At 37.9% G+C, this 14235-nt stretch overlaps 1 protein-coding gene and 1 pseudogene across 7 annotated transcripts in view; both read left to right on the top strand.

The window, feature by feature from the left end:
- LSM14A (LSM14A mRNA processing body assembly factor) overlaps nucleotides 1-12995 on the top strand; it is a 53874-nt gene extending 40879 nt beyond the window's left edge. For 2 of the 7 annotated variants that reach the window (XM_070387985.1, XM_070387982.1), the window contains 5 exons: nucleotides 4057-4239; nucleotides 4349-4520; nucleotides 5631-5862; nucleotides 10836-10892; nucleotides 11889-12995. In XM_070387985.1, the coding sequence (XP_070244086.1) occupies nucleotides 4057-4239; nucleotides 4349-4520; nucleotides 5631-5862; nucleotides 10836-10859 (611 nt within the window). In that variant the 3' untranslated portion in view covers nucleotides 10860-10892; nucleotides 11889-12995. Of the gene's footprint in view, nucleotides 1-4056; nucleotides 4240-4348; nucleotides 4521-5630; nucleotides 5863-9837; nucleotides 9875-10835; nucleotides 10893-11888 lie in introns of all 7 variants that reach the window. The other 5 variants (XM_070387983.1, XM_070387981.1, XM_070387984.1 and 2 more) reach the window with 3 other exon arrangements.
- On the top strand, nucleotides 1358-1453 carry LOC138991917 (U6 spliceosomal RNA; annotated as a pseudogene).
- Nucleotides 12996-14235: the final 1240 nt, after the last annotated feature.

The raw sequence follows: 14235 nt of genomic DNA, 5'->3' as shown, positions 1-14235 counted from the left end.
CTATTTTTAAAAAAGAACAGCAAGGTTTGGTAGCTATACAGGAGTAGCACAGGAGAGTTTGATTGTGTTACCTCGATTATGGTGCTGGTGCTGTGGATCTGTGTATGTAGCAAGAGGTCATAAAACTGTATGTAAAGACATACCAAAAAATGAGTACATGCAAAACTATTGAGATCTGACTATGAGATCTTAGTGTAGTTAATTATATTGTGCCAGTGTCCTCGTTTTTCCCAGTTTTTGATAATGTACAATAGATAATCAAGATGTTACTGTTGGAGGGGAAGCTGGGTGATGGGCACTCTGTACTACTTTTTCCATTTTTTAATCTAATTATTTAAAAAGATTTTTTTTTAAATCATCATTACGTGGAATAAAACCTACTTGTTGGTAAGCAATTGTCTTTTAATATATTCTTAAATATCTGCTAGTGAGATTTGTATACTTTTATTTTTATATTTTATATTGTTTAATGGCTGTCCCTTTTGTACTGTCTTTTGTATTTTTTTATGTTTTTGTATCAGTTTCATGTTAGCATTATAAAATTGCTTTCTTTGTTTTTTATGCTTTTAAAAATGGAATCGGGAATTCACTGGTGGTCCATGGGTCAGGACTTGGTGCTTTCACTGCCATGGCCTGGATTCAGTCCCTCTTCTGGGGACTAAAATCCTACAAGCCACATGGCGCAGCCAAAAAGAAAAGAAAAAAGAATGGAATCATTGGAAACTATGTTCAATATCCTGTGATAAACCATAATGGAAAAGAATATGAAAAAGACTATAATATATATATGTATATGAATCACTAGCAGAAATGAACATAGCATTGTAAATCAACTATACTTCAATAAAATAAATTTTTAAAAAATAATGAAATTATCTATACCTTAAAAATTTGAGTTTTCTCATTAAAATTAAGTCCTCCTTTTTTTTTTTTGAATTATTCAAGAAGTTTAACTTTCTTTCATAATTATCGACTTAATACTTGTAAACTTGATCTTTTTGGTAATCTGTAACATACCCCAAATCCATCTATTTTTTTATTTTCATATTCATTAGCAGAGAATAAATTATGATTTAAAACTCTTCCAAGTTAAAAAAGAAAGGCAGTGTGTGATCAACTTAATTACATAATAATTGGGAGATGATCTTTAAGTTTAGCAAGCTAGAAAACACTGTATTTCTTCTGTACATTTTCATATGTGTTTTTATTTATGCTGTGTGCCATAGAATTAACAGAGGTTGGGGTTTGGTTTTACTGTTTCACTTTTTTTTTTTTAATTTGCAAAAATGAAAGAACTCCTCTCTTCTCAAGATAAAATAATTGCTATGCTTCCATCATTCAAAAATCATGTAAAGTAGTGTTCACTTTGGCAACACATACACTAATATTGGAACAATTAGCATGGCTTCTGCACAAGGATAACATGCAAATTCATGAAGATTTCATATTTTAATATAAAAGGAATGTGTGTGTCTATCTGAATCACTTTGCTATATACCAGAAACTAATACAACATTGTGAATCAAGTATACTTCAGTTACTAAAATAAATAGGGAATGGCAGTCCAATGGTTAGGACTCTGCACTCTGACTGCCAGAGACCCAAGTTCAATCCCTGTTCAGGGAACTGGTCCCACAAGCCATGTAGCACAGCCAAATAAGCAAGCAAATAAATAAATCATGTCAAACAATAAATATAAGTATCTTTAGCTACCTTTCAAAATTTAAAACATATCATGCTGTACTTGCTGGCTCGTAGCCAAGACATTTTCAGTAGTAAAGCTGAATATTTAAACATCCTGCCTGTCCAGATTTAAGTGTCTGGCTATACTGCTACGGGTTTTTGTGGTTTGTTTTCTCAAACTTGGACAATTGCAAAGTTTTATTTAGAGACTAGTGAGCACAGATGGTGACTGCAGCCATGAAATTAAAAGATGCTTACTCCTTGGAAGAAAAGTTATGACCAACCTAGATAGCATATTGAAAAGCAGAGACATTACTTTGCCAACAAAGGTCCGTCTAGTCAAGGCTATGGTTTTTCCTGTGGTCATGTATGGATGTGAGAGTTGGACTGCGAAGAAAGCTGAGTGCCGAAGAATTGATGCTTTTGAACTGTGATGTTGGAGAAGACTCTTGAGAGTCCCTTGGACTGCAAGGAGATCCAACCAGTCCATTCTGAAGGAGATCAGCCCTGGGATTTCTTCGGAAGGAATGATGCTAAAGCTGAAACTCCAGTACTTTGGCCACCTCATGGGAAGAGTTGACTCATTGGAAAAGACTCTGATGCTGGGAGGGATTGGGGGCAGGAGGAGAAGGGGACGACAGAGGATGAGATGGCTGGATGGCATCACTGATTCGATGGACGTGAGTCTGAGTGAACTCCGGGAGTTGGTGATGGACAGGGAGACCTGGTGTGCTGCGATTCATGGGGTCGCAAAGAGTCGGACACAACTGAGCGACTGAACTGAACTGAGCACAGAGATGTCTATTACTGTGTAGTCATTATGTGTTAAACATTTCACATAATTATAATCATTGAATTCATCCTGCTTTGTGCTCTGTATTTTTCTGTTGAAAGTGAAAAAAGTGAAAGTCACTCAGCCATGTCCAACTCTATGTGACCCCGTGGACTATAGCCCACCAGACTCCTCTGTCCTTGGTATTTTCCAGGCAAGAATACTGAAATGGGTAGTCGTTCCCTTCTCCAGGGGATCTTCCCAACCCAGGGATCAAACCCAGGTTTTCTACACTGCAGGCAGAGTCTTTACCTTCTAAGCCACTAGGGGAGCCCATATTTTTCGGTTAACTCATCAAATACTATTCCATGTTTCTCTTATAATTTTTTTTAACTGTTCCTCTTATTTGGATTCTCAAGTTTTCACTGTAATTTATGCTACTTTGGTATTGCTTTACCATGCCTCATAAATCTTGTTATTGTATTGAATTGTAGAGAAAGGATAGATACAGGAAGACTTGACTAATATGGATCTATTTAGAGAGAGACAGTGAAGGTGAAGCAGGAAGTGGCTGGAGGGATTGAGATCTGGTGCTTCTTGTCTTTTGAGTTCTCTTGCAGTTTGTGCTAATGTGCTCATTTATTTTTCTCCCTGTAAATCTTGGTTTCTATTATCCTTTCCATAAAAGGCTTCATAAGTTTTGAGAACCCAGTATACATTTGACACTTAATAGGTATTAGGGATATAAGCAGAACAAAGTAATGTAGTGCAGAAATCTCCCAAATTGTTTGATTGTATACTGTATCAGCCCTAACTTAATTGGTGGAGAATCTACCTGTAATGTGGGAGACCCAGGTTTAATCACTGGGTCGGGAAGATCCCCTCAAGAAGTAAATGGCAACCCACTCCAGTATTCTTGCCTGGAGAACCCCATGGACAGAGGAGCCTAGCGGACTATAGTTTATGGGGTCGCAAGAGCCGGACACGACTTAGCAACTAAACCACTACTACCATACTGTATCTGCAGCATGTTTGAGTACAGACCCCATAGGAATAAATTTCATTAAGGACATTTATAAATTTCATATTTATAAATTTTATGTGCACTCTTCTCAGTCTAGGGAGGCTTCCCTGGTAGCTCAGCTGGTAAAGAATCCTCCAGCAGTGAAGGAGACCCCAGTTCAATTCCTGGGTCGGGAAAATCCACTGGAGAAGGGATAGGCTTCCCAGTCCAGCATTCTTGGGCTTCCCAGGTAGCTCAGCTGGTAAAGAATTTGCCTGCAGTGTGGGAGACCTGTGTTCCATCCTTGGGTTGGGAAGATCCCCTGGAGAAGGGAACAACTACCCACTCCATTATTCTGGCCTGGAGAATTCCATGATGGTATAGTCCACAGAGTTGGCTGTGACTGAGTGACTTTCACTTTCTTTCACTTTCTTCTCAGTCTACTATGTATTAAATATTTGTGAAACTTCATCTCTTTTTTATAGTAAAAAAATACAAATATAGTCAGGTATATAGAGACATAAGCATTTCTGTTGTTGACCGTAACGACCATAATAATAGCTTCTGCTTTAAACCAGCTTATTCTTTATTAATATAGTTACAGGTGCTCCTTCAGCTCCAAGGAGAGGGCGTGGGGGTCATCGAGGTGGCAGAGGAAGATTTGGTATTCGACGAGATGGTCCAATGAAATTTGAGAAAGATTTTGACTTTGAAAGTGCAAATGCACAATTTAACAAGGAGGAAATTGACAGAGAGTTTCATAATAAACTTAAACTGAAAGGTGAGTTTTTATTTTTCTCCTCAGAGAGTACTCTTTTCTGACCATGTGAATTATGGATATTTAGGCCAAATCTTGACTAATATGGTATGTACTTTTTTTTTTCCATTAGAAGATAAACTTGAGAAACAGGAGAAGCCTGTCAATGGTGAAGATAAAGGAGACTCAGGAGTTGATACTCAAAACAGTGAAGGAAATGCAGATGAAGAAGATCCACTTGGACCTAATTGCTATTATGACAAAACTAAATCCTTCTTTGATAATATTTCTTGTGATGATAATAGGTACAGTCTTTTAAGCTGCTCTTACGCAATTAGGAGGTTGAAGTGTGAAGTGATTCCTGATAAATTCACAAAGTGTCATGAATATTTAAAAGTCCCTAAGGACTTCCCTGATGGTCCAGTGGTTAAGGATCCATGCTTCCCAGTGGGCACAGATTTGATCCCTGGTTGGAGAACTAAGATCCCACTTGCTGTGTGGTGCAACCCCCCCAAAAAATCTAATGACTACAATTTTTTAATGTTTTGATAAAAGAAAATAACTTATACTAAAATTTTAAATGATACTACTTTTGGAAAAGAAGAAATAATCATATATTTTTGTTTGGGGATGCGTTCACATTCGAAAATTAGTAATTAAAATAGAAGCATTCATCTAACATCTAAACACCTTTTACTCTACCCCTCTACAGTGTAGTTCAGTTGAAGTTTGCTGATGTAGTAAAACTCTGCTCTATTGCAGTAAATATGAATCCAGAAAACTGGTTGATTAGAGGACTCAGCATAACAAAAGTTGCAGAGTTTCTGCTGCCTGGCTCAGGCCGTCCTTCTGCTGCATTTTGGTGCCACCCAGTGGTGGTTGTCTGCTTCAGTTTAAACATGGATGGCGATGGTGCTGAATCTGATTGGGCTGTAGGCCAGCAGCAGTGATTCAGAAACTTTAGGCATCAGGTCCAGAGGTTGGACCAGTAGCCTAGTAGGATCTTGGGAATCAACCCTTTATCTCCTCCCATCCTGAGGCAGGGTTTCCTTTCCCTTTCTTCCTTTGAGGCTGATTGGAGGGTAGAGTCAACTGCCAGTCCATTTATTGAGGCTATTCAGTTTCTTTGTATCATCAGCTGCATTTGCAATAAACAATACCAGTCATACTTTCACATGAAGTGTAACAGAATATAATAGGAACATATTGCCATGGACAGCTTGTGATGACTTAGATTAGGTACTTTTTTGGGGTTTTTTGTTGTTTTTTATGATTTTTTTGATGCTTAGAAATTATTTAGCCTCAATTTGGAAATTAAGTGCTACATAGTCTTGCTGGCAAATGTTCTTTAAAAGTTGATACACTACAAAAAAAAAACAACTTGATATACTAAAGATTATTTGTCCTCCTAATAGAGAACGGAGACCAACCTGGGCTGAAGAGAGAAGATTAAATGCAGAAACATTTGGAATCCCGCTTCGTCCAAACCGTGGCCGTGGAGGGTACAGAGGCAGAGGGGGTCTTGGTTTCCGTGGTGGCCGAGGGCGTGGCAGTGGCCGAGGCGGTGCCTTCACCACTCCTCGAGGATTTCGTGGTGGATTCAGAGGAGGTCGTGGGGGCAGGGAGTTTGCAGATTTTGAGTATAGGGTAAGTGTTATTACATGCTTTGGGGTTGGCTTGCAGTTGGATGAAACTCAAAATGTTTTAAATTTTTATCTATTGGGAGTGAGTATTTCTAGGACATCTGTGTAACTTCCATTTGACTTTTCAGTGGAGGATATACTTGATTATGATATTTATATAATTTTAAGGAGAAGTAACTTCTTGGCTAATGGATCTAATTTTTTAAACTATTTTCTTTTCAATTGGAGGAAGTGAGAGAAATATATTTTTATCTTCTGTTACAGAACCATTGTTTCAGATTTCATGGACTGGTAAAATTTCTTCCAAAAAACTATTAGAGACTGACTTAATTTCTTTTTCTTAAAAAGTTTTGTTGTTGAAGGCACAGGGGATCGCTAAAAGATATTACACAATACAAAAAAAGACCATATTATATCACTTTTATTTCATGTTACAAAGTATGCTTTAATACCAAAAGAATCTAGGAAGAACATATTCCAGAATGGAAGGCAAACCTGTGCATTTAATATAGCTAACGTAGTATTTTGTGTGTACAAATGAGGAAATGGGTAAAGAGATATTAAATAACTTGCCCAAGGTTAGCTAATAAGTGATGATGCTGGATCTTGAACCTAGTACATTTGTTCCTCAGTCCATGATCTTAATTAGTTTTGTGGAAAACTCAACTACATTTTCCCTGGTTTTTTATTTTACCATGGTCTTAAAAATATCATATTGGTATATGGAAACTGCTGCTTGCAATTTCTAATTTACAATGTTAGTTTCTGGTGTATAGCAAAGTCATTCAGTTACATACACACACACACACATATACACAGTCTTTTTCATATTCTTTTCCATTATGGTTTATTATAGGATATTGAATGTAGTTTTCTGTGCTATACAGTAGGACCTTGTATAAAAAAATATATGTATAATGTATTTAAAGGAGTCTTTAAGTCAATGTTACTATCCTAGTTATTGACTTTAGGGATAGTGGAGAGGAAAGTATATAATGAAAGAAAGGATGAAAATCCCATCATAAAGAAGTCTATTAGGAATTACAGAAAGCAGCTAGAAACTTAAAGACCCACTATCAGGAATTTCACTCTTCTATATTTAAAACTGGTCATTGTTGAGCTCCCTCTTGAAGGATCATTAATTGTGGCTTTTGGATCTGTTCTGTTATTTTTAATGCCTTTGATACTGTATCATCACAGCCAAGACTGCTGAAAATTAGCCTCAGATCATTAGGTCAGGACATCCAGCCATGGTAGACGCAGCCTGATGTATCTGCAGGACTTTTGACTTCCAAAATAGCCATTCCAACTTGGAGACTGTCTTAGGAATCATGGAATGCTTCTTACTTGCCACTATTACTCCTCTTGAGGTTGCCAGTGAGCTTTTGTTTACCGAATTCAATAGCTTTTTCACAAATATTTGCCCTTCATAACTCTGCAATATTTGACACTGATAACTACCACCCAACCTGGAATCTTCTTGGGTATTTTTTTTCCCATAAATACTTTTGATATTTTTCTCATTATAAAAATTAAGTATGTTCCTCACCACAGCCTATAAGGTACTTCATGATCTGCTTGCTTCTCCAGGTCACAAGTCTAGTACTTACTCTATATCTTGTTGCTGGTGGGACTGCAAGCTGTTTCTGTCATCCATTCCACCACAGATATACAGACCTTGTTCTTGTTTAATGCCAAGCTTATTCCTGTCTCACCTTTTTACCCATTCCTTCTGCCTGCAGTGTTCAGTTTGCTCTATCGAGCTCACGTTTGTACTCTTGTGTAGGCTTGATCTCTCTGTCTTCCTCCCTCTCTCCTCTCCTGCAGAGATTTCCCCCTCCCTTCTCTGAGCTGATCTATTCATAGCTTCTAATCAGTTTTTCAACTTGGACCTTGACCTACATATTTCTCTATTTACTTGCATTGTGTCCTGTGATCAGCTTAAACTTAACCTTCCTCAGAATGACCTCATCATCTTCTCACTTTCCCATCATATCAGTTTGGTGTTCTTTTGGTCACCCTGGTGGTGGAGTATCCATGTCCACGTCATCGCATTCATTCCTTTGAGATATTTCTGCCAATTACCATAGTAACCCACTGATGGCTCTTCAGACCTTCAGTCTGTCTTTACCTCACTTGAAGCGTATCAGCTACCTGTTGAAGAACCTATGGCAGCTCCTTGTTGAAGACCACATTGAGTCAGCTTGGTTTGAGAAAAGTGAAAGTGAAGTCGCTCAGTTGTGTCCAACTCTGCGACCCAGTGGACTGTAGCCCACCATGTTCCTCTGTCCAAGGGATTTTCCAGGCAAGAGTACTGGAGTGGGTTGCCATTTCCTTCTCCAGAGGATCTTCCCGACCCAGGGATCGAACCCAGGTATCTCGCATTGTAAGCAAGGTGCTTTACCGTCTGAGCCACCAGGGAGGTCCATGGTTTGAGAAAAAATACATTTAAATCAGACCGTGATCCTGATGAGAATTTTTGTAATCTTTGCCAGTATGGCATCGATTTAAGTTGTTAAACCTATCAGGCCCTCGGTTTTGACATTTGTGGGTAGAGAGTTGAACAGATTTATTTCAGATACACTTTTTAAAGACCATTGAAGTCTCAAGAGTTGGGAAACATCTGAAAGATGTGACCTCCTGGCCAACCCAAACGCCTCTTCTGTTGGTACCCCTGTAGGGACTGGGAACTTACTACTGTTTCTAAGAGCATCCATTCCACCACAAGGGTGCTCTTAATTATTAGAATTTCACAGACACATGGAATTTGAATGAAAATCTTTTTCCCTCTATCGTCAACCTATTAGTTTAACTCTTCACACAGAATATATACTCTTCTTCATGATGATTTTTCATATATTTGAAAAAAAAATAGCTGTCATGTTATCTTTAAGACTGGACCATTACTTCCCTTTATCTGAACAGTAACAACACACTGTGTGCATGGTATATCCGTTTACTAATGCCAGCCTTCTTTTTAAGGTCGAGTCTCACTGTTCAGCTCTCTTGAGCTTTTAGTTAAAACTTCTGTCATATATATTGCAGAATTAGAATGCATTTAGGGGGTGTCTGCATCAGTCTTTTTTTTTTTGGCTCTGCTGGGTCTTGGTTGCTGCACATGGGCCTTCTCCAGTTGTGGCAAGCAGGGGCTGCTCCCTAGTTGTGGTGCTGTGATGTGCAGGTTTCTCATTGCCGTGGTTTCTCTTGTTGCAGAACCCAGACTATAGAGCACACGGACTTCAGTAGTTGCAGCTCACAGGCTTAGCTGTCCCACAGCATGTGGGGTCTTCCCAGACAGGGACTGGACCCTTGTCCTCTGCATTGGCAGACATATTCTTAACCACTGGACCACCAGGGAAGTCCTGCATTTGTCTTTATCCATACTGGGATATCCCTGACGGATAGTTCAACCTCTGCTTGGGTGTTTCAAGGAGTGAAACCTGAGTGGACCTTAGGCTGATGATTAGAAGGTTCTAACATGACATTGCACTGCTTGCTGTTTTTACCCTACGAGAGTCCCACTTGCTATATCCAGCCCCATTTCTTATTACCCTTTAAACTGTCTAATTCAAATAGGTTAACTCTTGATCATCTCTTAAACGGTTGCTTGATTACAACTAAACTTCATTCATTGACCAAATATATTGAATTTCTAGGATATGCCAAGCTCTGTGCTAGACATTGGTGGTAACAAAACACTTGGAGCCTTGATATTAGATTCCCGTGGAAAGACAGACAGAGCTAAAAGTCAGGGGTTTCCTTTCGGTCTTGCCCAAGGTTTGCTGTGTCCTTAAAAGCTTCTCTTCCTTCCACCTCTGATTTCTTTCTTTTCTGACCTCCCATGGCATCTGCTTCCGTCACCACACATTTTACATATACCCGTATTCCCTGTTTCAGGTGTTTTATTTTGTTCTGCATCACCAACTAGATGGGACCTCTTGGCATTAGTGAATATGTATTTTACTTTTCTTTCCACCAGAACGCCTTTGCCAGCGTGGAGCCATAGTGAGCTTGAAGTAAGTACTTAGCCTGATTAGCGTGATTCCTTGATTAGGAATAAGTTACATCAGCCTTCAGTGAGGCTGAAGGTCCATCAGTGTGGGTACCCATTGATTGTTTATTCCAAAGTTAAATGATCCTTCTTCTGTCTACCACTAGATCCTAGACCTTCTCAGCAGCGTATTCGTTCCAAATCATACCGTCTGGCACCTTTAAAAGTGGAAATAGTGAGAGACCAGTATTACATAAAGGAGATTTATCTTCAAAGGATTAAACATGTTCTGAAACGTCTAGTATTTCTCAGAGATGAAGTGCAATGACATTTGCAGCAGCCTTCATGTAATGGGTTAGCTTTTTTCTTTATGCTTCACTGACATAAACAATATAAGTAGGTCTGGTTGTTTAATGCAAACGTGGGTAAAGATGGAATCATAGGTTTTTTGTTTTTTAAGGATTCCTCAGAAATACCAGTCAAACTAGAACCTCTCTCCCACCCTCCTCCCAGTAAATAGTTAGGAAGCCAGGAACCCAGAGGAGTTAACTTCCTTGATCTAGATACAAGCTAATCAAGCCAAAATTCACTCCTTGACTTCTGAGTTTTCCTTAAGGATAGTGTTAGAAACATAAACTTATGGTGAGTTTGGTCCTGTAGTGCTTTTTCTTTTCTTTATTTTTTGGGAGTGGAAGATGAGGCTGGGCATAATAAGAGAGTAGCCCACTATTATTTTATATGCTGCTGCTAGGGAGGTTGAGCCACCATGGTGGGTGAGATAGGTTGCCTTCCACTTGAGTCTTATGTTCTTCACAGAGGGTCCAGAGGCAAGTATCTGAAATGACTCAGCATAGTACTTTCTCTCTCCCTTGCCCCTTTTATTTTCTCCTTTCCTTCCTGCTACCTCTCTGTCTCCCCCTCCTTCTGCGTCCTCCCTCCCTCTTTTCTTCTCTTTCTTGCTTTCTTTTTTTTTTTTCACCTTTCAGAAAACCACAGCATTTCAACCCTAAAAGGTCTGGATTGATCATACAGCTTTCTGAAAGGTAAAAAAAAAATTAAAAATAGGGGCATGTGAAATATGGCCTTGGTGGGGACAACAGGACCGTCTTCAGCAGCTTGCTTTCTGCATCAACTAATCCCATGCTGTTTGTATTCTAACTTAATAACATTGTACAAATGGTTTTTGTATATGCAGATAAAGTTTTTCATAAAGTGTGTGTTTCTAACAGGGTAAGAATCGGCAGTAAAAATCAGGCACGTGCTAGCAGCTATTCCTGAGGAAAAGAGAAGCCCTTCCCTTGGCTCTGTGTACAGGCCTTTGGTTTAGAATTAATCTCACTGGAAAACTAGAGGCTCCTTGAGAATTTTATTGCTTTCTTCTCCCTGGTTAGTTTTTAAAAAAAAAAACAAATTCACAAACACTGCTCTGGTTTTCAGAACTTGATTTCATATTTAAAATAATAATATTTAAGATTTATTTAATCATATTTAACATGTCATATTTATTTCATATTTTCATAAAAGTTGTCCTTTTAAAATGTATTTTTCAAATCATTGGCTTTCTCCCGGCATGAAACTTCGAAGAGAAATGTTATTTTGCCACCTGATATTTTATTGCTTAGTAAAGATATCAGAGACTTAGGGATTTTATTAATCTTCTTCCAGTATATGTTGTCAGTTGTATTTGATGAGTTTGACTACTATGTTCAAGGCTTAATTATTTTTTGAAATTATTAGGACAGCACCAAAGGTAGTAGGGCATACCTCTGTTTTAACCGGGGAGCCTTCTTGCTCGGACAGCACCACTGCTTTAACCTCTATTAACTGGAAAATACAGTTAGCAGTAATGAGCTACTGCGGAGTGTGTAAGGTGTCAAAAGTGTTTCCTGGAAATCAGTGAAACAAATTTATATGTGAAAGTTAGGAGGGTGAATTTAAAGGTAATGAAAAATATACTTAAGCAAATTAGAGAGAAATACTTATTAATAAACCCCAGTAGTTTGAAACATGAGCTAATTTTTTTTTTTTTTCCTTTTTAGAAGGACAACAAAGTTGCTGCATAGTCTACAAACAAGTCTTTGGAAATAGATGGATTTCTAGTTCTTCGTGGTCCTGAGAATTGGTTTCAGTCTTTGAGAAGAATGAAGACGTGAATTTGCTGTATATTTGTCACCAGCACTGGGTTTTTGTTTGTTTGTTTTTCTGCTTAATTTCAGAGATACAATGCAGTTACTTTTGGGGGTGGGGGGAAGGCTCATCTTAAAAAATGAGCATTAATTATATTTGGAATAGCAGAAGGTTAAGTAATTTCTTATGTATAGTTAAACTAAAGCAGTACTCCAGTGAAACTTACAGGTATTTTTTCATCACTGAAAGGATCTTCTTTATCACTAAATTGTATTTGGCGATTCCTGCAAGTTACCTGCAGATAGGGCCGTGATACTGTGTTTTGAGCCACAGAAGGGTGTGTGTGTGTGTGTGTGTGTGTGTGTGTGTGTGTGTGTGTGTGTCTGTCTGTCTGTATCTTTTCTTTGCTTTTTTCTTTTTTTTCTTTCTTTCTTTTTTGGAGATCCTGTAATATCCCTTTTGAGGTAGCTTATTTCGTCAATTAATTAGGGTGCTGGATGGTAGAGAATTTTGTCAGTCAACTATGTACACACAGTAAATACTGTTTCTTAGGCAAAGGTAACTTTTTATATAGTTGTAAAATTCCATTATATTCCATTGCCAAAGAAACATTAAGAACTTTGTATAGCTGTATAAAAAGCAACTAATTTTTTAAAGAATAAACATTTTAAAGTCAGCAAACATACTGTGTCCTTGCAGAAGTTGATGTGCTGAGGAGCAGAACTGTGGGTGGGTCTTTTTTTCATAGCTTTTCAGGCTTAAGATTGTTGGTTTGATTTTTTTTTTTTAATGTTTGGAACATAAATGAAGATTTGATACATTCATTATCTAAAAAGGATAAATTACTCATGCTTGTTGTAAGAAGTTTATTTTGTAGCAAATGGCATATCACAGGATTTATCCAAATAATAGATATTTTCAGTATACAAATGTAAATAATCATAGATAAGAATGTATTAGCTGTATTTTCAAATAAGTATCCCCCCTTTTTTAAGACAATAAAACTAGGTGTCAATTAACCTGTTCTTCCTGATATGCCTGGAATTTTGTTGTGATACCTTGACTTATTCCATTATATTTCAAGAGGATTCAGAGTGTTAGAAATTATTTTGGCAACCTACGAGATACCATAACACTGGTCCTTTGGCCTGTGACCCACAGATGTGACTCAGTATAGAGTTCATTGCTAATGATAAATTATTAGTAAATCTTTTTTCTATTTTAAGCTATAGTTGCGGGCAGGGGTGGGGGGGAATCTGGCCACTTTTGTGTTTTATGAAGGCCATGGAATAAAGGGATCCAAAGATTTAAATATTTTTATCAATTTTGATTTTTGTTAACTTTCTCCTTAAAATAGTCAGTAGTGGTAAAGATACAAAAAACTGCACTGTAGGAGAATTGAAATATTTAAAGGTAGTTGATATTTTTAATTTTAATTTTATATCTTTTGTAAGGCTCTACAAGAAAATGTTTTGTGATTCAGTTTCAGTATCGAGGTCCAGCTCTCGGCAGCCATAGTTTAGATGATATCATTTAATACTGTTTGCTTGCATGTTAACAACAAAGTCTTTTGGAGGACCCACCAATCATGATATTGAACACATTTCCGAGACATTCGGAACATCAAAGCAAGTGCTATGACAATACCTGTGTAGACTGTCGGAGATATCCTGGGCTACTTTGAAGAAAAAAGAAAAACTGTAAATACCAATTCTACATGCTCTGAAAATATGAATTCATGCATTTTGCCAAGCCCTCTGGGTCATTGACTAGGGCGTTTGGTACCCCAATAATAACTGGCAGCATGGCATACCTGCAGTGCACCTTACAATATTAAAGCAGATTTTTATTCTGAGACAGAATAAAATTATTCAATAAAAAATGTTCGTCAAAGTTCTTTCTCTTTAAACACTAACATTATCCTTACAATAGAAAGAAATACAGTATAAGGCATCTTTAACATGTAAGGGTTTATATTCCTTAAAATTAGCAAAATTAATTTCTATTTTCCTGGGATTTATATATTGTCGTAGGTGTTTAGGTAAAGCTAGAAGCCTTCTCTCCCCCTCTTAGCATGCAGCCAGCTCCTTAGTTACAATCCATGACATGAGGAGATTAAGCCAGCCAGATACAGGCCAAACTGGCAACCTCAGGCTAGAATGCATGCTCTACAGGCAGGCAGGTGCAAAAGAGGGAAAAGGGGAGGGCTGATTCCTCCGAACTTGTCTTTGGAGAGACCATTTCTCCCTCCAAAAGCAC

Source organism: Bos mutus, chromosome 18 (genome assembly GCF_027580195.1).
Source record: "Bos mutus isolate GX-2022 chromosome 18, NWIPB_WYAK_1.1, whole genome shotgun sequence".
NCBI lineage: Eukaryota > Metazoa > Chordata > Mammalia > Artiodactyla > Bovidae > Bos > Bos mutus.
Note: the sequence above shows the minus strand (reverse complement) of the source record. Positions and strands in the feature narration are given on the sequence as shown.